The 26991-nt window shown below is 41.7% G+C and overlaps 1 protein-coding gene across 2 annotated transcripts; it reads left to right on the plus strand.

Annotated features, from left to right (window-relative positions):
* The first annotated feature begins 434 nt into the window (after positions 1-434).
* On the plus strand, positions 435-11490 carry atg4c (autophagy related 4C, cysteine peptidase). 2 transcript variants are annotated; one of them, XM_020633696.3, is made up of 11 exons: positions 437-586; positions 713-834; positions 1330-1413; positions 1813-2043; positions 5133-5460; positions 6488-6558; positions 7874-8043; positions 8157-8235; positions 9025-9101; positions 9589-9708; positions 10185-11490. In XM_020633696.3, the coding sequence occupies exons 2-11, from the start codon at positions 759-761 to the stop codon at positions 10350-10352; spliced, it is 1404 nt and encodes a 467-aa protein (XP_020489352.2). In that variant the 5' UTR covers positions 437-586; positions 713-758; the 3' UTR covers positions 10353-11490. The 2 variants fall into 2 exon arrangements, with proteins under 2 accessions (XP_020489353.2, XP_020489352.2); XM_020633697.3 differs by lacking the exon at positions 1330-1413 and having other exon boundaries at positions 435-586.
* Positions 11491-26991: the final 15501 nt, after the last annotated feature.

Genomic DNA, 26991 nt, shown 5'->3' on the forward strand with positions numbered 1-26991 from the left:
ACACTAATTATATTATACTATAGTTGTACTGTTCAGTGCATACCTGCAAACAGCAACAAACAGCTTATCTTTTCAATTATATGTATGATTGTTATTTAATTGGTTAAATTCTGACACATTTTAAACTTGTTTGATGAGGTGAATTATAGAAAAGAGGAACTTGTTAAAAGTAAAATAAATTAAAACACACCTAAAGGAGCAGAAATTTACAGGTGAAAATGAGCCACAGGTGATGACTTTTTACTCTTCGTCCTGCTTCAATACAACAGAATGCGCTTGTTCTGTGACAGAATAAACCAAAAACAAGCGCACTTTCTATGCCACATATGGTAAATACCCGACAAACAGTCTAAACACCGCCCGCCTGAACTGCTTTTCATATAAAAATCGAGCCTCCCGGAGACATGGCCCCTCCCCCTACTCCCGTTTGGACTCACCGCGAGATCACATGACTTCACTTCTCCTTCTTCAGTGTAAACATTGGTAGTCACAGCAGTGTTATGTTACACTTGCTTCGTTTAAAACTCTTTTTTTTTAATGCACAATGTGCGGGTTTGATTTTTTTGCACGGAGCTAAAGAGCGACGGTGAGCGGGGAGCATAACAGGCAACGACGCTCGTATTGCAATCTGTGTGTTTTTTATGTAACATTTTTTAGTGACCCTGCTGACGGTGTTAAGTATGGTCTTGTGTGTGTTTACTGTGTTCTCCAGGGTTTAAAAGCTGTGTGGGAATGGGTTACATCCCCTACCGGCCTAAATGGAGAATAAAGGGAGCGACGAGGTGGAAAAAATGAAGACAAAGTTCTTGTCAGCGTGGCACAATGTGAAGTACAGTAAGTAACATGCCCGAGGCTCATACTCATACACACCACATCAGCCAATTAAGCTTTTGTCATTTGGTGCACTGTTTCTGATGCTGTGCTGTGTTTCTCCTTCATCCTATTTTCTTGATTTAATGTGATTTACTACTTAATTTACATTGGTATTTGCACATCTGCACAACAATAACAATAAAAAAAAAAAAGAAACTGGCATCATAACTCATCTCAATGAGACATCAACCATATGCTGTTGAGTCAGCCCTTAAAATAGGTCTTTGTCATACTGTGTCCACCCTGAATTGTAGTTTTATCAGGTCACCCAGGATGAAGTTTCTCCCTTGTTTGTGTTTACTTCTAAACAACACAATGGCTATTTCCTTGCGCTTTGTGTTACAGGAACTGAATACTGTAAAAAAATGGGATCATGAAACTGACCCAGACTTGTGGAGGTTTGTTTCTTTTCAGCCATCGACCGTGAAATATTGTCTTTTTGTTGCGTCTCTTTAGGTTGGGCTCTGAAATTAAAGACCTCGTTCAGTCGGAATTCCCCGGTGTTTCTTCTTGGAAAGTGTTACCACTTTAAGGTGGAAGGTACAGTTTAGTTATTCGCTTTTCTTTTCTTCACCTTCATTTATCCTGGTTTGTCCGATTGAGATCGGGAAATCTAAATTCAAGAGGGGAAAGTTAAAGATGTACGTGTGGCTTGTTCCAAGAAGTTGGCAAAGCTTTTTTCCCCGATTCTGCCAAGACTGTAGGAATAACAAATCACACAATCTCCAGAGAATGAAGGTTGTTATTTCAATCCTTCAAAATTCAGAGTAAGGATAAGTTGATGGGAATCTTGCCCGGAACGGCTTTGTTCAGAAAACACATAACAGTTTTATTAAAATACTAACTGGCTGCAATACATGCACATACAAAGGCTAGACATAGGTGAGGAAAAATGTGAATTGAAAATCTTGAGTGTACCATGCCACGTGTTCTCCTCAGATGACGACAGTCCCACAGAAGCCTGCTATGAAACTACAGAAGAGGATTCTATCATGGGGAACGTTGAGGATTTCCGCAAAGATTTTACATCCCGTGTGTGGCTCACCTACAGGGAGGAGTTCCCCACGCTGCCCGGCTCCACCCTGACCTCCGACTGCGGCTGGGGCTGCATGCTGAGAGCCGGGCAGATGATGCTGGCTCAGGCTCTCGTGCTGCACTTCCTTGGTCGAGGTAAGAGGAATAGTTGGAGTTACATTTAGACTCTGTTCAATGAGAGAGAAGTACACATGAGAAGTGTAGACAGACGACGGCGCCAAAAAGAGTTTCTCAGTTCATAGTTGTAGTCGTTTTCTCCAAATGAGCGGTAAGGAACATTTAAAAGATAAAACTGGATGCTGAGAAGATTTTCAAAGTGATTGAAATGCCTAAACTATGCCCACAGCTTTTTTCGCTTTTTAGATAAGGAAGTTATGACACGCTGAATTTTCCCCTCAGGAACTTTCCTAGGGACTGGAGGGCAGGTAGTCTTACCTACCGTTAGATATTGATTCATTAAAACAACGGTAAGACAGACAGAAACATCGATTTAATGTTTTAGCAGCAAGTGAGACAGTTTACATGAGTTCTAAAAGTTGTTCATTGTCACGTTTGTTGTTTTAAATTAAAGATATGGTTGATTTAATCAAGTACGGGTAGTGCAGTCATCGTGGGCCAGCCTGTTCAAATTACACTTTAACTTTATAAAAAGATTCCATACCATACATTACCTATACCGCTTATCCTTTCGGGGGTTGTGGGAGGGGCTGGCACCGACCCCAGCTGTCATTGGGCGAGAGGCGGGAGTCACCAGTCAATCACAGGGCTGACATTCAGAGACAGACAACCAGCCACACTCACATTCACAAATGTGTCCCCAACAAGAATGCCTTTGGACTGTGGGAGGAAGTAGAACCCACACGCATGCACTGTGAGAATTCTGCAAACTCCACACAGAGAGGCTCCTGTCTGACGGGGATTTGAACCAGGAACCCTCCTCGCTAACCACTGCGCCACAATGCAGTCCTAATTTGAACAGTGCTCTGTGAAAATAGTGGCAATTAATTTCATCATTTTACAGTCGTAAGTTAAGTATTTAAAGCAGGAGAACGTGCATTAGATGAGATAGTTATGCAGCTGTGATACTTTTGTTATTATTGAATATTTTTTGCTCAAAATGAACAGAAATGGCGAAACCTCTGTAAATCCGACTTGGTTGGCCTTCCTTCATAGGTCGCTTACATAACAGCCTAGAAGAGAATTTAAACCCCTAAAATGTAGCTCCTGGGACTAAAAGTCTCAGGTGCTTTTGGTGGCTACAGTTCAGCATGAGCTTGTAGATTTGTCTGGTTCCCAGGCTTTTGTAAAAGTATGAACAGGTTCATATTTGATTTCCATCGTGTGTATCAGTGGCTTTGTCTGAGAGACGGGAGGCTGCTGATGCTGCAGACCATTTAAAAAGATCTCCTAAAATTAACTCTGCAGTTCCAGGATGTTCATTTTTGGAACTGCTGTTTGTGATGTAAAAAGCGGTTTCATCAGCAATATTTAACGGGACTCAACACCCGAGGGACCGTTTGAACATCAGGTAAAGTAAAGGTTTGATGGGGTCAGGTGATGTCGGAAAATCCACTGCAACTGAGTCATGACAGATTTCTCATTCCCCACCTTTAGAAAGTTGAATTTAGTTGATGCAAGGAGTTTGATCAAATGAGCGAATTCTCCATTTCTTGGTCAGGTCTATTGTCTGTAAAGTGCCCGAGTCTTTATGGCTCTACAATAATGAGAAGAGTGCCGGTTTAATGCAGCCATTTAGAAAACAATATTTAAAACGTGTTCTTCTGTCAAATCTAAAAGATGTCACTGATGAAATATTTCTATAAAATGCCTAATGGTCACTAAAGGATATTTATTGATCAATTTCACTCTGATTCACTTCATATCAAGGTCATTTTGTTAATGGCCTACACTCCAATCTGGCTGGTTTTATAGCCAGGCCACTCCCTCACTCTCTGCCTGCAGCTCCCACCCTGTTTGTAAGGCTAAGGCGCGTTAAAGTGAAATATTGGGACACTCAGACTTATAATTGAACGTACTGACACTTATTCTGTTAATGAAGTGCACATGGTCCAAAAAATCCTGAATTTCACAAGTTCTGAAAGACGTTGTGTTGTCAGTGCCGACGCTCTTAAAGGAACTTGATGAAGTGAATGATGAGCTTCGAAGAATTTCATAGTTCTCCGCTCAAATATGTGCCTTAAGTCACACTCTATTACTGCTGTCGGGTTTAAAAAGCTGTCAGCTTTTCTAGCACTAGAAGTATGATGATGTAGGGGTTGTTTATTTTTTTAATTCTGTGTTGTCATGTCACTTTTGGTTTCCTATTTCTTTCATTTCATTTCAATAGTTTTCCTTTAATCTCCCCTCCACAAGTCACGAGTTTAGTTCTTAAGAGTGTGTCTTCTTGGCTTCTTTTTCTAAGTCGTTTTTAAGAGATTGAGCACGGGGCAGCACTGTGGTTAGCTTTGTCGCCTCACAGCCAGGAGGTTCCTGGTTCGATTCCCTGTCAGACAGTGTGGAGTTTGCATGTTCTCCCCGTGCATTTTTATTTTTTTTTAGTTCTTTCCGGGTACTCCGGCTTCCTCCCGCAGTCCAAAGACATGCTCGTCGGGTTAATTAGAGAATGAATGTGAGTGTGGCTGGTTGTCAGTCTCTGAATGTCAGCCCTGTGATTGACTGGTGAGCAGACCAGGATGTACCCCGCCTCTCTTCCAATGACAGCTGGGAGCTCCAACCCCCCCCCGCGCCCCAGAACGGGAAAAATCAGTATAGATGGATGGATGGAGATTGAGCACGTTTCTAATGAGTAGTGTTAGTATTAGGAAATGAATCGATTTTGAGTTTCAATTATATTTTTCTTCCCACAATCATGAAAAGAAGATAAACGAGATTTCACAATTTTTGTGCTGCAGGCTGTGACGCGCTCGTTTGTTGTTACATTTGGACCACAAGAGAACATCACCACTACCTCAAAAAAGATAGTGGATGTTCTTGATATACATTATTATTTTTATATATTTACATTTTTTAACTTATTTTCATTTATTGCTTGTTTTTCTTACTTGATCCCCAAGCGTAATTATTCCCATATTTTGCCAAGCAGTGCCCAAAAAGCACGAGATGTGTTGTTGTTTGTGTATCCTCAGGTTGTTTTAAATGGTGTTTTATGGTCTCTGATGTTGACTGGAGCTGCAATGTTTCGTGCATTATTTACTCCTCTGCAGACTGGACCTGGTCGGACGCTCTGACACTCCAACCTTTAGACACAGAAACCTGGACTACCACCAAAGCCAAGCGTCTGGTGTCCTCTCTGCAAGGCCCCAACAGGCCCTCCTATCAAGGAGCACCACATCTGCACCAAGCCCAGGCGCCGGGATCTGCAGAGGAGGCGGATGAACATTTGAAGGAGATGTACCACCGCACTCTGGTATCCTGGCTTGGGGACAGCCCCTCAGCTCAGTTAGGCCTCCACCGGCTGGTCCGCCTGGGTCTGGCGATGGGGAAACAGGCAGGGGACTGGTATGGTCCCGCTGTGGTGGCACACATCCTCAAGTAAGTCCTCCAAGTACAGTTTAAGAGTAAATCAAACAAGAATGTTTTTTGTTTAATGATTAATCACACGTTTTTTTTGACTGATAAAATAATTTGATGAGTCATTACCAATGAGTGAAATCTGACATGAGGCAAGCCAACATTTTATAACAACCAGTGCTTGTTGTTCTCGCTTGTTAAATGATTTAAAATGAGTTTAAAGGAAGAATGTGCGACTTTTTGATCCAGTAGATGTCGCCCTTGAGCACCCGGCATGAAACCAAAACAAGCTGCTGTTTGATCGATACCTCTGCTTCAGCGGCACACCTCCAACCCCCCCTCTCCTCTGGCGTCCGCTTAAAAGGAGTTATCAATTAGAACCCACCATAATGAAGCACAATTAGGCGCAAGCGGCGGACAAAACTAACTTCAGGTTTGGTTATTAAAACAGTAAAAAAAAATATTATGTATAGAAGTTTCCTGTCATATGAGTGTTTCTCTAACACTCCCTTACAGACTCGAGACGTGAGGAGGTCTGAGTCCTAATGTTAGCTTAGCTTCTATCTAGCCGCTGAGCTAGGTTAGGACTCCTTTAGTTTACTGATTCATCTCGAACAGCAACGACAGCAATCGTATCACATTATATTTCATTATAGGGTTAGTATTACAGCCTACAGCTACTTGATAATACACCGTACATTACATGGAAACGTAATGTTTTATCACAAGGTATCAGCAAACGCTCGTCTTCTTATGAAATGTTGGCATCAGGACAAAAAACTGTATCAGACCATCTATTCCAGTGATATGTGTTTCCATGGCAATGTGAGGATTTCCAGCATCCCCCTCATTCAAGTGTGCACATGAAATGTCTTTGAACAATTAAATATGTAACTAAATGTTGAATCACTATAAACAGTGTGTTTAGTTTAAAGGTGACATACTGTATACAGGCCTGCTGCCTCTGTAGCATACTCTCTGCCTGTACACTTGAAAGCACTAACTCTCTTTACTCCTTCCTCTCTTCTCTCCTCTGTTTCTCTCTTAGGAAAGCTGTCGAGGAAGCGATGGACCCTGGCTTGGCGGGTATAACTGCTTACGTCTCCCAGGACTGCACAGGTATGAAAGATGAGCCTGTTGTTGATAAAACAGGATCTTGGGCACATCGCCCAAACTGACCTTTTCTTTTTTTCCACCATCGTTCTGCTGCTGGGAGACTCCTGAGCTGACAGGGACACTCTGTGTCTGTTCCCCAACAAACCCATCCTCTATAAAAACCCATAACAGCCCACTCCAAACTTTTCCTAAACCACATAACTTGGTGTTTGAGGCATTTGTCTTAGAGGAAAAAGCAGCTTTGAGAGCCACAGTGTCTCGCCGGTTTGTAGTGTGTTTCAAATAAAAGTCAGTGAGAAAAGTTAAAAAATAAAACTATTGATCGTTTCATGTTTCTTAAAATCTAACAACTTGCTGCTTTTGTGTTTTATTTTCTCAAAAGAAAGTCTTTTGGTCTTGAACGTTTGGTTGTATTATTTAGATATACGGCCTCAGACCAGAAGAAATGGTGACTCTTCATGAGATATGAGATACACTGATTAAAAGATACGTTGTTAAAGTTAGACAGATACACTCATGATTCAAATAATTACTACTTTCAACCAAATAGAATTCACATGAAGTGAAATCATGGTTAATTCAAACAATATCTTTAATCAATACGAGAAAAAGAATCAAGATTATTTGTATTCGTCCCACAAGGTGAGGAAATTGTCCTGGGCTCCTCAACCATGCTACAGCCAAAGAAAACATTCAACAACATTCACATTAAACATAAAACACTGAAAGATGAATATCATCAGGCTCTTAAAATACCTGTGCCAAAGTGCAGATAAATCACAGTCCGAGTGCGTTTCCCGCCTTATTTGACACTATTTAAAGATTTTACAGACAGAGGGATGAATGATTTTTCAAACCTGTTCAAAACATTAATCCACTAAATAAAAAAAAACATGTAGATAATGTGTTTCTGTTGTCTTTAGAAGATTTGTGAAATATTTCAAGATGAAGTTTCATTTAGGATTCAAGAAACAAACGTGAACTGACGTGCATAAATTTAAATAGAATGCAATATCTTTGTTGTTATTGCATCGGGTAAAACTAAATGGAGTCGGACTGTTCGCAGTTAGTCAAGTCTTCTTTATTTAAGAAACAACCAGAGTGCTTTACAAAGTTAAACGATGCAACAAGAAAACAACAATACACAATTCATCATTTAAAAAAAGAAAGCGTTTGTCTTTTAAATGCAAAAACGACAAAGACACAGGACTGAAAGTGTGCTGCACAAAAAAAAGGGCTGATTGACATCTAAACAGGGCAAACGTGGATACAGACAGATTGACCCATGTCTGACCTCTGAAGTATTGATCCTCCACAGTGTACAGTGCTGATGTCATCGACAGCCACAGGGCACCGGGAGCAGGGCAGACCTCCGCTTCCCCGCAGAGCGAGCGGCCCGCGCCTTCATCCAGCCGAGCCGTCATCATCCTCATCCCCGTGCGGCTGGGAGGGGAGAAGACCAACCCTGACTATTTCAACTTCACTAAAGTGAGAGGCGCTTTGATTGACCTTTTGGTGTTTGATGACAAAGTAGTCACTGTAGGGGAAAAAAATATGAAATGAGAAATTCAAGTGTCGTCTTTGTATTTTTCTGCTTTCAGAGCATACTGAGTCTAGAGGACTGCATTGGCATCATCGGAGGAAAGCCCAAACAGGCCTGCTACTTTGTGGGATTTCAAGGTTAGTGTTAGCTTTATGCAAAACAGAGAAAGACACAGAGAGAGAGAGAGAGAGAGAGAATAGTAGATTGTTTTGCATAATGTACCCTTCTTATGAGGAGAGACAAAGTAAGTTAATGTATTCCTGTTTGCGTGAGGAAAACGGAGAGGAGTGGAGATGGAGGCAAGTGAAGCAGGGCTTACTTTATTCTCTCTGACCCATCAAAGCCTCGCCCATTTATCACAAGTAAACCTCCCAAGTTGTGAGCAGTAATTGATTTCCATAGGAGGCATGCATTAAATTTCATCCTGGCCCCAAAGTGAGCCACTCTTCATCACCTTCAGGAGCCAGGAGGAACCTTCAGTTGTACATCTTGGCAGTCAATATTTACGCATTTACATTTTTGCCAATTTGAAATACAGTGGTGGATGATGTCTAAATGACAAGCAATACATTCTCCCTGCCAGCGCGCAGCTCCACTCTGCATTTATCATATGTAAATGCTCCAATATAATTGCGTGTTTGTAAAAGTAATTCCCACACACAAAAATTAAATGACAGCCTCTTTTTTTTTTTTCTTGTGCATGTAGAGAATGTGCGTGAACAAACGCATCTGATTATGCAGAATTTAATCCACCCTGGTGGATATTAAAAAGCAACAACCTTCTGGGAGGCATATTTGACGCACACAAGCCTAACAATAGGCCGAGCGGGTGACTTTGAGCTACTCTGCATAGAAATTGGAGGGAAGTGCGTTTTTGTAATAATCTGATGTTTTTGAATAACTTGTCTTTTGTTTTGTCCTTGCAGATGACAGCTTGATTTACATGGACCCTCATTACTGTCAGTCTTTTGTGGATGTCAGCACCAGCGATTTCCCTCTCCAGGTAATGTGAAATTACACAGGCGAGCTGACTGGGTGCCCCAGTAATGTGAATTTAATAGTTTCTGTTAGTACTTAAGGGTATGAATCTTAGAGTAGCCCTCGGCCCAATTACAGAGTCTCTATCTGCTGATTTATTTGCTGTTCAGATGTGTGGAGCTGCCACATTAGAGAAATACGGCAAATACTGGATCAGGTGAATATTTCAGGACCCATACATAAAAAAAACAGCATCCAGCTCTGTGTAGCAACTTTGTTTTATGCTTTTGCATGCAGTGGTATACAATGTGACAACACACAAGAGGTGTAAATTTATGCTGTGACAGCAGATAAATAGGATTTCATTCATCAAATGATGCAGAATACATCTCACTCGCGTTTGACTCTGCCATGGACCGTATACGTACTTACGCCCTGCAGGTGTTGCACGTCATCTGAGCCTTCAGTTTGATTAATATTTGCTCATGTATTCTGTCTCTTTTTGTCTGAAGTCATATCACTGCCCCTCACCAAAGAAGATGCCTTTCAGCAAGATGGACCCAAGCTGCACCATCGGTTTCTACTCCAGGAGTGTTCAGGACTTTGAGAGAATCAAGCAAGAGTTGTCCAAGGTACCAAAAAAAAAAATAATAATAAAATACTCTTTAAAAATGAGTGCAATGCTGCCAACATTTCACTTTAATTATTTTATGAAGCTATATTAGTTCAGTTTTGTGCCCTGAAAATGTGAAGTCAATATGGTACAATTCGGCCACTAGGTGGCAGCATTTAGCCATGAATGTCTCAAACCAGTCAACATGTTGGGAAGATGTTTTAGGAAGCAAGAGTCTTTCTTCCTTCAACCTTTCCCTTTGATGCTAAGAAGACTCTCAAGAAATTATATTAAAAGTAATGTACTAGAATTTATCTAATTTAAGTCATTCTTAATTAATTAGTTTGTTTTTTGTAATATAGGAGAGCACATATGAGATGGAAGAAGAAGGCCCTGATTAGACTATGAGATGAAATTCAGAGCAGACTGTTCTGAACACACAGTCTTGTGTGAAGCTTGCACTCCTCTTTAACGCCGTTTCTGTTTCTGCTGCAGGTGCTGCAGCCGTCAGCCAAGGAAAAATACCCGGCGTTCACTTTCGTACAAGGTCATGGCAAAGATTACGACCTGTCGGCCGGCCTGACCCCAGAGAAGAGAGAGTGGCCCTTCATACGTGACCCGCGGAGGACGGTGACCACTGCCGGGGACTTTGTGCTGCTTTGACAGCACTGTTCAGAACTACTACTGACAGGAAACTTCTTCTAATGAATCAAACCGCTCCGCACCCCGAAACCTTGAGTCTGAGCCTGTTGAGACACTGAAGGTTATCCAACTTTTCCTTCTTTAAAAAAAAAAAAAAAATGCTAACATCCCTGAAAACTTTTTCTGTTGCCCCGCACTTTTTGCCAAAACTTTTTAGACTTAAGTTGACGAGCAACACCGGCTTCCTGAACACTTGGTCAGGAAACCTTGGGACACGAAGACACATTTCATTTTACAACATTACTGTTATTTAACATGTTTTGAAGACGACTGTTCGTAGTGACTGTAATCACACACCAGATTTTGTCATCTGATTATTTTTGCACCTTAACTCTGTCGTAGCACTTTCATACAGATTTTCCACTCACAACAATGACTCCCGTTGAGAAGAAGAAACTAAAATAAGTGTTTCTTCGCTTTGAGGTCTTTTTTCCACGGCTACACCTACAGTTCAACACAGTTTTACGCTTAGTGTTCAGCTAAGAGCAGTATTGTAAAAGCGTAACTGGTAATTATTAAAGGCCAATCGCTTTTCTTAAGATTGAGCTCTGTAACTCCTCGGAACTTCTCAGCCAAAATCATTTCATCAAACAACATCAGTTCTTCATTGGTCATGTTAAGACCTCGATAAGAGAAGCACACGAAGTCACCAGCTTTGAGTTTAGTATTGCCTTGGTTTCTTTTTAATCCACCACATTGAACTCTTCTCTTCCTCTATGCAATAATATGAGTGTTGGGTGACAATGTGTTTGATTGCCATACTGTGTTTTTCAAGTGACATACATTTTGCACCATTGTGAAAAGTGACTGGTGGTGAAAGAAGATGAAGCCATGTGCAACATCTCCCTAAGCAATATCTCTTTAACATGATCCTTTACAATTAAAAAAAAACAAGATAGATTCAGGGAATTAAAATAGACTGTAGAGCTTTTTTTTTTTCTTCAGAGTAGCAATAAGTGAGTCATGCTAACCTTGTAAAGATATATTTATTTTTAACTGTGCTCTGCGGTCCTTCATAACAACACAGAGGTTAACACTCACATGTACTGTAGAATCGTTTTTTAACACTGCCAGAATAAATTCAAAAAGTTTGACTCTTGAGGAATAAAAAAATGTTTGTTTCATTTCCCCCTGCCAGATACAAACCTCAGTGGTGTGTTGAATTGTATTCAATCCTTTTTCTCTCCCAGTCAATTGTTGTAGATTAAAACTAATCGTACGTGCTAACCATCTCTACAGCCCATTAACCAGGGACCGGAAAATATGTGACCCAGTGACACTGGCGGCAATTGTGTTCTTCCGTGGAGGAAAAGAAAATATCCTTGTGTGCAGAGCTCTGTTACCATGGATAATCTGTGTGTTGCCCCCTTAGTTTGAGCTATGCCCGACTGTTTTCCTGTACAATACAAATTCTTGTATTATGATGAGCCTCGCTTTTTAAAGGAGGGAACTGTCCCTTCAGTGAGCGATCCGGGGCAAGGGTGAGGGAGAAGAATCCCTCGTCTGTTGTCTTCTGCACCATGGAGAAGCAAAGAAAAAACACATAAAGGCATCATTTAGATCCCCCACCCCCCACCCCGTCTGATCTGTGCGCTCGTCCATGTCTCTTTTTGCTGCTAGCAGACGGCCGACAGGCTATGTGGACAGAGCGGGAACATCAAGTATGCATAAAAGAGCAGCGAGCATTCTCCCAAGTTTGGAAGGACAAGATGGGATATTTGGGGATTTTTGTCTGACACATGAAAGAGCATTTGTGCTGGGGGGCACGCAGAGCTCTGAGGGTCGACTGTGTTCTCCATGTATTTACAGGGGATGTATGAATATTTGATTAATGAGTCACAGGCTCAGGGGAAAGGCAATGAGTGTGTGGTGGCTTTACAAAGCTAGCCAATCACAAGCAGACACACACACACACACACACAGATACATACACTGTGCCAACGTGTTTAACACAGCTGCCCGAAGTGTCGTCGACCTTGCAGATTCCTAAAACACAAATCTGCAGTCGAGCAAATTCCTCACAAAGAGGGGGTCCACGAGAATCACTCCTCTGTTCCACTGATACAGTAATGGATGGATGGGTAGAGAGCGTGTTTAGGAGCATTTAAAGTCTCAGAGACACCGAGTAAAGATTGTATTTTGGGGCGATCTCCACAAGCGCTGCATGCAGCCATAAGAAGGTTGTCTTTTTTTTTTAAAGCGATTGTGGAAGGTTGTCTTAAAATATCTTTAAATCACACCTGTGTCTTTAAGACATAGAAGATCTAGTCCTACAGCCCCTGCTTAAACAAGAACAACATCTGTAGTGTGTCCGTAAACCAAGCGGTAACTGAAGAGCGACTGGGTTTATCTTCATACCACGATTAGCTTTAAAACAAGTTCTCAGATTTTAAGTTTGAGAAACGACAGAAATAGCTGAGGATCTCCTCCAGCCAGGATCAGACCATGATGGATGACCCTGACGACATCCAGGAGAATTCAGATCGAACAAAGCGGGGCAGACACCAGGAGGAAATGTTACATGCACAATCTGTGCAGATGTTAAGGAGCTTAAAAAAAGTGAAGTGTCTGAGCGTTTCCATTCATAGGAAGTGTGTAAATTTATATGGATGAGTGTGTAGTTTACACATGAACGTCTTGTCTGTAAGTCATCCTAAATCTTAGGTGTCACTCTCCCTCCCTGTCTTCACACCAGGTGCAGGGGTGCTAGATTTATACCCAAGCAGCCCCTGCCCACCCTTGTGGAATGCCATGCATCTTCAAACAGGTACTTCACTTTGAAATCTCATCTCGGCGTGATATCTCTAGGCGGCTAAATATATCCGGCTCCCGGGTCCCGCAGCCGTCGGAGCGTAAATACCGCCTGCGCTGCATCAGACTTCTGCACTCAGAGTCTAAAGTCTGTCCATGCAACTGTCCACTTGTCTCCACCAGTCTCCTTCTACCAACTCGCCCCCCCACCCCCACCCCCACCCCCCCAATATGCACCATCTATCCCGTTCACAGGAGCTCCTGCAGAAGTGCTGAGGCACTGCATGCCTCACACATCTCTTCTGGGCTGAAGCCAAATACATGTCATGATGCTGTGATTAATCAGCAGCACACAGGATGGCAGCTTTAAGGAGGCTCCGCCATGTGAACATGACCTTCTGTACATATCAGGTCAACAACTCTCAACTTCTTCACCCCCCCCCAGACAGAAAAAGGTATTAAAACACAATTACTCCCAGGTAAGAATCACAAGAGTAGTGATGAGTCAGTAACAAATGAGTCGGCGATATTAACGCCCCTGTGACGTCTCTCCTCGAGTATAAATGACACGGAGGGGTAAGGGGGCGGGGCAACGTGATCCCACCTCTGTACCACCAATGGAGGTAGTGGCAGAGGCGTTACAGGGGCGAGATGGACCAGCGAGGGAGGGCAGCTGCTGTGTGCATGTCTGAGTGTGTGTGTGTGTGTGTGTGTGTGTGTGTGTGTGAAGCTCCTGCTGCTTCTCTACACGTTGTGCTTCCGCAACGCTGTAACACATTGTGAACTCACAGACTGGGACAACAATATCACGTCGCCGTTGCTGCATCGCTATGAATGTCCAAAGACGTAATGACGGAGGAGAATTGTTGAGGAATCTCACTCTGAAAAAGAGCTATGGTCAAAACACACTGGCCAAACAAGTTAAAACTACCTACATTAAACATCCCTCTGGTATCATACCCATCCCAAAAACCAAAGTCACATTAAATGATATTTGAATGTTCGGATCATCTAAAAAAAACTGCAGCAGTAGGCAAGATGGGAAGATTTCTTAGCCTCATTATCACTAAAAAAACAAAGGACACACTCCAGACATTATACATCTGTGTGTACATTTCGTCCTCGCTTTACTTAAAAAAATACATCAAGAACTCATGACTGAGGGCTGAAACTTTGACTGGTTTGCATTGCTCTTTTTTCTCTTCCTCCTGAGGGGGGTCTCAGCTTAATGGAGGCCCAAAGCAAAGCTCCTAGCCGTGTTGGCTAACCTCGTCCGGCTGTGACAACAAGAAGGGACCCGGAGTTAACATTTAGATAACGGGTGTGTGTGCTGCTTTTCCCCATTTCCATTCCTGTTGACAGGGAATCTTAGGAGCACCATCACAGGTTGTGTTTGTGCACGTGCATTGTGTTTGTTGGCGCCACAGGGCACTCCAGTGTTTCCTGCATCTCAAGGGTGATGCGGAGGAACGCCGAAAAAATTCCTCATTCTGCTGTCCTCTGAGGCATGGCCGGCCCTCTGTCAGCTTTTACTAACCAGATGCATCCGAAACACGCACCCAGGCTGAAGGCAGGGGATATTGCCTGCTGTGTAACTGTCGACTTGTTTCTCATTGCCGGTGTTGAGCAGAGCGTGGGTGCATGTGCGTGCGTTTGTGTGTGTGTGTGTGTGTGTGTGTGTGAATGGAAGGGTGTGGAGGTTAGAGAGGGTGTCAGCCTGTCTGTCAGTGTTTAAATGGTTGTGGCAGGACATGCTCTGAGCGTAGGAGTGTGTATCATCCAGCACACACACCACCAGTAGACTGAGAATAATGACTACTTTTGTTTGCTATTGATTAACCAACTGTTATCACGATTAATCTACACGCTGAAGTGTCAAAAATTGTGGAAAAGCTCATCGTGATAACCAAAAAAAAAACAAATGGTGGCTTTGGTGTTTGGTGTTTTTTGAGCAAGGCACCGAACCCCAACTTTCTCTCGCTGGAATAGCCAGTGGCTTGTGAATGTTTTAAAATGGGATATGTTAGTATTGACTTCACATAGCATCCTCGGCCATCAGTGTGTGAATGTGACATGTAGTGTAAGGGCGCACTCATGCTAGGCAATCTGTACCGTGCCCAAACACGCTTCACCCTCAAAGTCCAGCTCGTTTGACCAGTGTGAGCGCTCCGATCCACGCTTGGAAGAGGTGTACTTCGACAACGGTACAGTTCTTGCACAAGCATGAGCCCGAAACGTGGAAAGCCTTCCATTATCAAGAAATCCCAGAGTGTGTATCTGACTAAAATGACTCAAAATAAGCTACAAAGTCAGTAAAGAAGCTACGTTGTTCTCTAATGTGTGGACGCACAACCGGAGCACACACGTGTGATAAGACAGATACCTCAAGGGAAGCCATGTGAGTTTTTTTCTCTGGGGATTTTTCTCTTTTAGGTGTGTGCATATGTCCGTGTATGTGTGCTTGAAAGATCTCCCCCATCCTGTAGATTTGTGTCCGTGTGCAATACTTTGCAATCTCATCTCCATCTAAAATTCCTGCAGGCCCTGTGCACCATTATCACGCAGTTGCAATAAAACCCACAGTAATTAAAGGGGATCTGGCTGTAATTGCCTCAGTGAATCAACTTAATCAGCACCTGTGCTCACAGTCGACCTAATGGTGCAATCTAACCCTTTAATACCCCAGAAATTAGAATTGTAAAAAATTATACACCTGATAATCATTCTGTATTTTGAAACTCTTGAGTGGACAATGAGTGGACCATTGTCCAAGGCAAATATTAAAGATCTGCTGAGTGAGCATATGAGAGAGAGAGAGCGAGTGTCAGAGTGAAGAGGAGAGAAAGAGAGGAAGAGTAAGAATGAAGACGGGCTGACATGATACAAGTGTTCATATTGTAATTAAAATGATTCATTCTTTGTGTTGAAGTTTATTTTTCTGTCATACAGTATGCTATTATTAATGATCCTTTAAAAAACTCAACTTAATTAAATGACAAAAGAAGAAAGAATCCGCTGATTGTTAATGAAAATAATCAAACCCGTCTTCAACTCTTATTTTTATGCTGAAAGTCGATGTTGAAAATTGGCCTAAACTTTTTTTTTGCATGCTCACACCAACCTTCATAAAAGCGAAATTACACACTGCTATCTGTTTCACAATCAGTAAACTCGCCCTGCAGCCAAAAAAGTGACTTAAAGCTTTGCTTTCATGCAGAGTTTAGGGAGCTTTTACACGCAAATTTCAACTGAGACCAATTGCAAACCTCCTTGACACAGCTGGTATTTAAAAGAATGTGGAAAATCGGAGGGGCTAAATGGAAAGGCAAGATCACATAAAGTGTGATGATCAAATCTTCTCTTGTATAAACTGCTACACCAAACGAGAAGGCACTATTTCAGCTCAGTTTTGAAACACGATTGGACAGTGAGAAACATTCAGGTTCACATGGACTTTCTGATTGGAGCGTGTAGGGCGTCACAGACTTCAATATAAGCACAAACACTCAACCACACAAAAATATGCAGGAATACATTTCACCTTTAATTTAACTTTCACAACTTTTTGACATTCTGACTTGTCACACAGAAAGATAGGAACAGGTTGGGTTAATGTTATTGGTTGTTGTTCTGGTAATGCCATTAAAAAGGTCAATTACGGTCTCTTACTTTCAGCAACTCTTGAGAATTGTTGGTTTAAATCACAGACTATAAAATAATACTAACTTTATTTGTATCGCACTTTTAAAAAACAAGGGTTAACTAAGTGCTTTGAGACATGCAGAAGCATACGTAACAGCAAAGCATGAGGACCCAAACAAGAACAAAACACCACGACAACAAAGCAACTTACTGATGAGACGCCCAACCAATGATGGCGAGGCGTCAATAGGCTGCAGTCTAAGCAACAACCTAAGAGGACCTACAGTAGTCTATAGGTTATAGGTAGTTGCAATGGAGTGAGGAATGGGAGTGTCTTTCTGAAAGTGTCTGTGGTTTAATGGAGCACACATGCAGGCTAATTTGTCGTTATGTCAGAATTAGATATTAAAGTTTGTGAAAAAAGCCGTTCTTCTGCAACAACAACAACAACAACACCAGCAGACTTCAATGCAAACAGTATTCACTGTTAAACAATACAAAAACAAGCTCCAGAAGAAACACAGCTAACGACACAGCTAAAATCATGAATAAATTAGTACGCCCATTACTCACGCACTGCTGGGCCCACTGCCTCATTGAAATATAGGTCTTTTCAACACATATACCTAATATAGTAAAAAAGAACATTTAAAATGATTCAGTGGCCTGTGTGAACGCATTAATTTTCAGTACTAAAAATATATTTTTAAGCAGGTCTCGGGCCCTTACTTCTTTTCTTGTGTGGAGTGCATAATGGATTCCTATGTAATCCATTACGGCTGCTGAGGGAGCCAGAGATAAAGAGTCTCCAGCAGCAGCCACCCGGGGTTGTTCTTCTTTAAATGAAGTTTTAATAAAGAACGACGGAGAGGCTGTACAAGGTCAATTATCAGACTTTTACCCATCCTCTGCTGCTCCTCTCAGATCCCCGTGCTTAGTTAACCATAATAGCTGTCAGTCATAGCCCGCTGATCTACACGTAAAAACGTCCCAGACGAAGGCTGTAGCGATCCATCCAGCACCTCTGTCAGTGTACGTTTACTGTTGACTATTTTTCGTCCTGACTGGCACATAAGGTCGCCTCTGTCACGGACAGGCAAATCAGGAGAGCCGACGGTGGTCGACGTTCATTTGTCAGCGCCCCTGGTTGAGGAGGATATCTCTTTATGCATCAAGAATACGTTAAAAATCAGCAGGGGGGGGGGGGGGAGAGAGGTGGAGATATTAATTTTGTCTGTCCGTGTGCTCGTTCAGCGTTGAAAGTTGAAGAAAGCCCCCCCCACCTCAACCCGTCTCAAAGAGTGAGGTGGATTTAATGTACAGGGTGCTTATGAATACACTTATGTATTCATTTGAGCAATAAACGCCGGGCTGGGTCCCACACAGAAAAACAAACTGCCTAGCTTCCGGCAGCCATTTTAATTAAATGCCATGGATTGTCAAATTTATCGATTCCCCCCCCCCCCTTTCCCCTGATACAGGCCTGAAGGATGTCCTGTGCCATTTCCATATCTTTAGCGGCTTCTCCTGCTAATGTGAGGTGAGGGATGGAAGGAGATGGAGGTCTGCTTGGCTAAATTGGGTCTGCTGGCTCTCACGGCGTGGAGCTGAGAGAGAGAGGGAGGGGGGGGGGGGGGGGATGGAGGGGTGTAAATGGATGTAGATAGGCTAAAGGGGGGGTTGTTCATGTCCTGAAGCGATAGCCTCACCCTCCCTCTCCCTCTCTCAGAGCAGATCTGTGTACAGATGGGCGTCTGACAGGCCTACAGCTGTTCTCCTAATTGTTCATTAAGTGTTCTATTGATTCCCTTATTCCGAGTACATGTGTCTTTCAGCCGCCGCTCACCATGTGAAGTGGCAGACACACATGCCACACACACTCACACCTACACACATCCCGGGCTGAGAGGGCCGGCTGATGCTGAAAATGCGAGCTGCCACTTCTAATCCAGGCCCCCTTTCTTCTCTCCGCAGGGTCCGGCAGAGCAATGGAGGCGGGAGCGGCGCCCAGACGCACTAGGCTTTTATTTTCCAAACTTTTAGCATCAATCAATTAAAGTGCTGGCAGCAGCATGGAAAATGTTTAATTCCTTGTTAAGCGGCAGCAGCTTCAGATTGCACCTGGCTGATAACGGGGGCTTGTGTGAGTCTATCAGATCCTGATACTCTTGCCTGATTACTCGGGGAGAGTGCAAGCTTTATTTAGGCAGAAAAACGGTGAAGATCGAGGGGCAGAGAAAAGAGAAGAGGAACAGGGTGGAGAAGAGGAGACGAGGGAAGAAAAGAGGGGGCTTGGAAAAGGATGAAACTGAAGAAATGCTTCTTATCTGCTCCAATTAACTTCTGCCTCGGTTTATGGTGATCAAGTGGAGCAGCTCTCACCCTGATCCACATTTCATCTGCAAGCATAGTTGATAGAAATCATGCAAAGGCCTGTGCTCTGGAATAAAACCTATTTTTTGTATTAAATAGACCCAAATTAAAATTCCCATATGAAATAGTAGCCCACTTTCAACTAAGTCATCCATGTCTCTTCTACTTCGTGAGCCCGAGGTAAATAAAGAACTGAATTTGAAGTAGGAAAATGAGAGAAACTTGACATTATAGCTACAAAGTTTCTCTGTGTGCTGGATAAAAAAGCTGGAGCATGCAGAGCACGTACAGAACAAAGCAATCTGTTTCAGCGCACTTATGAATTTACAGAAAACGCAGCAAATAGAAAAGGTAGTATTATATGGACTGGTCAGCGCTAAAGAAAGAAAAATCACCAGACAAACTGTAACCATTCCTCTTTTTTTCCCCTCCTTTGTTCTAAGCCTCACAATTTGGCTTTCAAATTGGACTTAGCGCTTCAGTGAGTCAAGTCATATACTCCCAGGCCGGGTGGTCGTCTCCATTTCTTGGGCGAGGAAATTCTGTCGGCACCTCCCGCGCTGAGTGGAGTGATAATGTTCTCTGTAAAACACAATCAGTCACCTCCCTCCTTGCCTTTGTATAAGCCTCGAGGACCCCCAATCAATACTGGCTGGCTGGGTGACTTATCATCGTGGACCGGCCGCAGAGCTGAGCTGAGGCGAGCGGGGCGGCAGACGGTGGGCTGCATCCTGATGCAGACGTGAGGTGAGGCCTGTTGGTGACCTGCCTGCCAGCGTGTGAACGATTTGTTATGAGTCAACATGGAGGAAGATGGGGAAACATCTCCTACAGAGGGCATTCACACTGCTGAATCAATGGTCTAAGCCGCATTACGAGCAGATTTCAAACTCCTTTTGCTCTAGGTTTTTATTTGATTTTCTTGAATGCTTTTGGTGTTTGATGATTTCTGTAGGATGTGTAAGAAATTATTGAGTTTGTGTCCATGTCTTATTCATGACTGTGGAAACAATCATAAATTATTATTGAAAAAGTAGAAAACATTTTACTGGGAAAACTGCTTCTGACACTAGACTCATGACTCATTCACAAACATTATACATCTCAACCAGACTTTTAAAGCAGCTAAAATAATCGTGTAGTTGAGAAGTGCATCACTGTTACAAGCCCCTTAAGCGCCTTATTTATGTTTTTATTTTTGTGTGGAAAATAAACTGTGTTGAAGTGACTTCCTTGCGTCGACCTGATTTCACCTGCCGCTGCTTCTAAATGAATTTAGATAAATCAGAATCAGAAATATTGTAATAATCCCAGGGGGAAACTCTTCTACTACAGTTGCTCTTGAACAGAATATAGAAGTAGTACATATAGAAGTGTATATAGAATACAACAGATATAATAGGATAAATAAAAAGTATCAAATGAGCGTATCTGAAGTATAATAAGGAATGTAAAATATGTGAAGAATATTTACAAATATAAATATGTGAAGATATTTTACAGTGTATGTATAAAGCTCAACTCGATTATGATAAGAGATGGGACCGATCTGATCTCGTATCGGTATCGGGTCCGATATTGACGTAATTTACGTATCGGATATCAGACTGACGGCCTCAATCCACGTCACAGATCAAGAAAGATGGTTGGGCACTTTAAACATTCTCAGCTCGCTCAGACTCTCTTTTGAAGACGTTCAGACTGAGTCGTCTCCATGACGATGATCAGACCAGATTGGAACTGCTCCTTTAATAAGATCAAAAATACAATTCTTACACTTCAGTTCGCAATGCAATGCCGGGTTTACTACAGCTTTGTGTAGCCTTACTCATACTACCAACAACAACAAACAACACTATTAGTTGCGATAACAAAAATATAGGATTCAGTGTCGGTATCGGAATCGGATCGGGACTGAATAAATATGGATCGGTGCATCTCTAAACATGATCATTATTTTTGTCACCTTTTTTAACACTTAAATGAACAAATAACCAGAATTAAAAGTCAAGTTGTATATTGTGATACATTTACGAGGTAAACATGACAAATGGCTGAAGAAGCTCAGGCCTAAATTAACCCTTTAATCAACCAAAACTCCAAATGGAAATCACAGGATGTGCTCCCTGGGCCGGTTAACCGCACAGAAAGTTCTTTTCAGTAAGGTTATGAGGTTTGTGATCATGAACAGCCTCTTTGTAAAAACCTTTTCAAAGTCAAAAATTTCATTGACTTCTTGAGTGCCTCTTCACTTTAATCTGGCCACAATCTGAACTAAAAAAAAACAAAGTGTTCCTGAAGGCCACACAGGGTGATGTGTGCTCCTGAACAAGTTGACTCCTGGCCTTGCTTGCATCTGCAGTTTTGTGACAATACCTTCAAGGCCTTTATTTAACACAAGCACTGTTGTTTGTTTGATGACCAAGGAAGGGCCAAATGCTGAATTACAGCGAGTGTGTAAACCCAAAACTCTCTGTGTGTAAAGACAAAGTCACAAGTTGAGAACTAGTTTATTTCACTCCCAAAACACTTTTACGGTTCATGTCATTAAACTTCATTCATTGCTGTCATGTCACATTCTGATGTTTGAATGATAACTACATCCATCATTTCATCCTTAACTCGCTCGCATGTGCCAGATAACCAGATGTCAAAAGACCGTGTGTGAAAGACACTCACACACTTCATTGAAAAGAAAAAGTTAATAGGCCAGCTCTAAATATGCATCTGAAGTCATTAGAGCTGTCGAGCATGCAAAATGCATGTTGGAATCAATGATCTGTAAATGTCTGCCTACCCCTTTTGTCTTTAACACACTCTGTGTTGTGATGTTAACCGTATAAAATATAATTTCATCCATAATCTTTGCTGCAATCAGGATTTTAGGGCACCAAATAAAAGTCGATTTGTCTAAGCTTTTTCCAACAAAAACCAGCAGAATCTGAACATATTTTTTTAAAGTGTTCACTTCCAGTAACTCTTTAAATAAAGAAGTTTTTCAGCCAGATGTTGAGAAGAAAAACACCACAGGACAATAACAGCAGATAGAAAGAGTTAAAACAACCAGAGCAGTTTCCCCTCCGAGGCTGAATACACTTTGAGGCTAAAGATGGCCGACTGTTTACTAACATTTCAGTTCCCGTGCACCCGGTACTACAACGCTGAGAAAGGGGGTTGGAAAGCTGCTGTTTGGAATTGTCTTTAACTTTGATGATGTACGCAGCCCGAGCAGGCTTGTTAATGGCCTCTAATTGGCTTAGTGAAGAGAACATGTTGACATTTGCAATGTGTTCACAGTCCAGAGAGTCGCTTTAGCCATTATGCTAATTCAACCATTATATATCTGGGGGTATTAATGGGACTGACACAAGTGATGTTACAGGTAAAGGGCTGTGAAATGGTCTGTAAACAGAGGGAATTGATTCCAAGGCTGAGGCGATTGTCACCAGCCGGCGCTGAGCTGAACAGCTATACCTTCCTCCTCCTCCTTTAGCTTCCCTTCACTCCTCCTCCTCCTCCTCCCACCCTCGTCCAGCCCGTCAAATAGTCTCCGACAGCGATCAGCAGAGGCTGTCAGGGGCCATCAAAAAGGTACCCAAACACAAAGGGAAATGCCGTCTGCTTACAAAAATGAGACTAGATCAGGATCAATACAGTTTACCCCCCCTTGCCCAACAGCAGAGCACATCCATCCAGAGACACCATCACACAGGAGCATCAGAATCAGCTGCATTATAAGGCCTGTCTCTCTGCGGCTGCAGCCAGCTCCCTGTCATACACACGCTGGGCTTATTTTACAAAAGCATTGCTTTTGAAAGACTGGGATGCAACTCAAACCTGATTCAAAGATGTGCAGTGAGTTTGGATGCAGACAACTTTCTGTGGATGGACATCTTTGACTAAGAAATTCTAATATTCTGTAAAAACAGATGTCAGGATTTTAAATAAATGTTCACCTGTCATCTGCCAAATGCAAGGTAAATGTTTGCTATGGTAGGTCAAATGTTCAGGTTTCCTATACAACAGCAGAGTTCAGAGCTGGTCTAAATGACTGTTTTACATTCAATTCAGAGGAGGGGACAAAGAAACAAAAACAAAACAGTGGACCACAGAAATGTTCATCATACCACAGTGACAGGTGAGATAGTCAGGATGCATTTTGTGATATATTAATGACTGATTGCATAGTTATTAAACACAGAATTATGTTGGATCAGCTTTCTTATGATTGCTGTACAACAGTAAAAAAATAAAATGACTAGAAGAAGAGAATAAGAACCATTTCAAACCTCTATGTAAACAGTAACTCTTATACAGTTGTCAATAATAAAGTTCTTATTCAAAACTCATGGTGTATTTTTTAAACACATGTGGCATGCTCTCACAAAGATCAAAAATGATTGTGACTTTACAGTGAACCACAAATAAACAGTAACAGGAGAAGCTGAGAATGGACAAAAATGATATAATGTTGTCCAGAGTTTTTCTTTTTTCTTTAAGCTTTAACTGGGTTAATATTCAGGTTGTACTCTCAAGTTTCAACATTTTTTTTTCATTTTGATTTGTCCCACACACGACAATACTCGCAGTCTTTCACAAAAAGAAGGAAACTATTCACAATTATCTCACAATCCATGAGCGGAAAAAAGCAGGGAGAAGCCAAAAAAAAAAAAAGTGAACAAGAGAGGGTCTTTCAATAAATCACCTAGCAACTAATACCACAGCAACATATAATTCAGAGTTACTTCACTTCCCCACTGATATGAATCTATTCACCACTTCAAAGTCCAAACATGGTGAAAAACATCATACAAATGAAAAGGGCAAAGCAAAAAAAAATTAAATCATCAAAAATGCTTGTTTTCTGACTACAGATGGTCAAAAGGCAAAATATATTCAATATAAAGTCACATAGGACACAGAGAAGCAGCCGTTTCTCTAATGTGAATTGCTGGAAATAAGGATATTGAATGTTAAAAATACTTCATAACCTTTTTTTTGTTATTATTAAACTTAAACATTACTAAACAGTACAAAAAGACACATATACACAAACATAAATACATACATTTCATTTCAGTAAATATATTTAACACAATGTAAAGAAACTTTCTACTTCATTTCAGGTTAAAAAACAACAACAGAATAAATCACATGATATTATTATATGGATAACAGGATCATCATGCCTCTGCATCCAAGGTTTTTGACAGCATCAGAATCTCACATTTTTTTGTATTTGTATTTTTTCCTATCAATAATTTTCTCTTGAAGTTAATAATCTTTAAGATTGGTTTAAGAACCATTTTTAATTCATAATTAATTAAGTAAATTTTTAATTACTGACCTGATTTTGCAACTACAAAAAAATAAATAAAAATGTAATCACAGATCCGAACTTTAAAAGGTGTGATGACATTTAGCAAACTGTAATGACTCATCTGATATCGGTGCAGTAATTTTCATGAACTGAAATGTGCTCATATATTATTAAACGATGAAAATCCTGTGGCCAAATTAAAAACATTGTTTTATGCCTTGTAAATACCCGGCTCGTCGTATCATCACTGAGGCAGCCTTACAGCTATCTTGTAACAACAGGGGGAGATGACCATCGCCTTTCATGTTCATTTAACTGTGGATGTGTTCACGGAGCAGAGAGCAGCCTATAAAACTGGGCCCTGCACTGCCACACAGTAATTGAATTACTCTACCAGGCAGCCTTGCATTCATTTACTGGTATGAGATCTGTGATTAAAAAGTAAAACGGGATATTTTTGATCCCATCTTTTTAGTCACGTGCACCATGAAAGGTCCTACAGAGTTTATCTCTTTTAAAATAATGATTTCCAAAAGCTGAGTGTGGTTATATCCGTCAATCTAGGTGTCTCAGTTAACTATCAAATAACAGCCTGCTAACCAGATCTGTCAAAAACCCAAGCCTGATAATTGCATACCTCTGCAAGAAGGAGGCGCTGCATAATAAATCTGCTGTATTCACCCAGAGAAAATTCAGCTTTTACACTTTTCTTTTTTTTTTCTTGATAGGGTTTGACTACGAAGCGCAGGCTAATAAAAGATTGGCCTGTCATAATGAATCAAGAGGGCCAGTGTCAGGTAGGTAGTGTGAGTCTATCCTCTCACATATCCATCTCTGGAACAAGCCCCACTGTGTCTACATGGCTGCAGAAAAAGAGACCAGTCGACACCCTATTTGGCTCTCTCCACTGAAATTAACTTTAGGCCCAGGAGAGAAAGAGAGACAGTGTTTGGAGCAGCATGGCTTCATTTTCTCCCGCAGTGAGCACCGGGGCCCCAGAGGGACACCAAGACGGATTTGCATGCCACTCGCTATTCTCCGCTACCTGCTGCAAATTTATTATTGTGGCAAGTCAGCTTCCCCAACAGCAAGTTGGAAGACTTTTCAAACCTAAATGGTATCTGCGGGCGGTCAGGAGACGCATAGAAATCACACACCCTGTTTCTCTCTCTCACACACACACACACACACACACACACACCGGCATATGAAGAGGAGGGGGAAAAGCTGCATCAAAAAGTAATCATGGAGATCAGAATATAGCTGTCAACAAAAAGTGATGCCTCTGATGAAGTGTTCGACTGTTTCGGAAACAAAGAAACGGTTATCAACTTTTCACCTAAAGTTTGTTGGCTCTGATAAAATCTCACAGCGGGGTCATCACTGTGGCTCGGGAGGCTATAGACATGTAACATACAGAGTGTTGATGTTGTGTTTCAACTCAATAGTTTGTCATCTATCGGCTCTAATTCCTGCCATTTTTTTTATTCTTCATATCAGCCAATCAAACAGTCAGAATGAAGATTTTTTACTACAGACGTAATGAAACCTTAATGCAAAAGTAGTACAGTAACTATAACGTAAAAAAAAATGAAAAGCAGAAAATATTCAAATTGTCAAAACTGCAAGAAGAGAACATTTAGCAGTTGTGCAAATTATTTCATCAATTGGCTGACTATCACAAAAATAGCTGATTAACAGTTGGTGGATCGACCAAGTGGCAATCTCCAGTCAAGAAAAATGAAGTGCAAAATCCTGCAGTTCATCGAGTGTCCACTTGAGGCTGGCCGCAGGAACCCAGGAAGTCACATACACATGACTGGCAAAAAAGCCATTTTTACAGCATAAATAAACATATTTACAGCCTGGTACAAATCATGAAATATGTCTGATTAGTTATTGTCATCATGGGCAACACACCGTACGAGGGTTTAATTTTTTTACACAGCTCTCTTTTGATTTTGAAAACGATGCGTGTTATCTATTTTTAGGCGCGTCTGACATGATTAACAGGTGGGCGCAATGTAACGGTTTGTCAAGAGGCTTAAAACCCGCCTCAGCTCCAGCTCTCAGCCTGTCCTTAAGTTAACTGAAAATTAGGTTGAGACAGGATTTCCAGGATGGCGGCTGCTGCCGATGAGCCTCCAGAGCCCCCTGCCGTAACAGATGGGCGCCGCACTCAGGCTTCGTCCATTAATATTTACAGTCAATGGGATCGACTTATTTAATCTCTTGCAGTTGCTTTAAATTTTGAATGTTTAGGTTGCAGCTGATAATTAGCTAAATTGCAAGTAGCTACAGCTACAGCTTGGCTGGTCATTGCAGTTGGTAAAACACTAAACAAATGTCAGATTTTTTTCAATTTCAGCTCAATGTTGGGAAAAAAAAACTGAAAAGTTGCACTGGAAAAAAGATGGTTTCATAACGAACTCTTTAGTAAAAGTTTTCAAGGTTAAGGTACTCCCGTTAAAGCTTCTTTAAAAGTACAGGCCACGACTGGACAAAAAAAGTCCC

Source organism: Labrus bergylta, chromosome 6, assembly GCF_963930695.1.
Source record: "Labrus bergylta chromosome 6, fLabBer1.1, whole genome shotgun sequence".
In the NCBI taxonomy this organism is placed as follows: Eukaryota; Metazoa; Chordata; class Actinopteri; order Labriformes; family Labridae; genus Labrus; species Labrus bergylta.

What these genes read in the sequence shown, in the direction of transcription:
- atg4c (XM_020633696.3), top strand. Translation starts at nt 759, where the DNA reads ATGGAGAATAAAGGGAGCGACGAGGTGGAAAAAATGAAGACAAAGTTC. An exon ending in CTACTTTGTGGGATTTCAAG is followed by an intron (nt 8,236 to 9,024) that starts GTTAGTGTTAGC and finishes TTGTCCTTGCAG; the next exon opens with ATGACAGCTTGATTTACATG. An exon ending in TCAAGCAAGAGTTGTCCAAG is followed by an intron (nt 9,709 to 10,184) that starts GTACCAAAAAAA and finishes TTTCTGCTGCAG; the next exon opens with GTGCTGCAGCCGTCAGCCAA.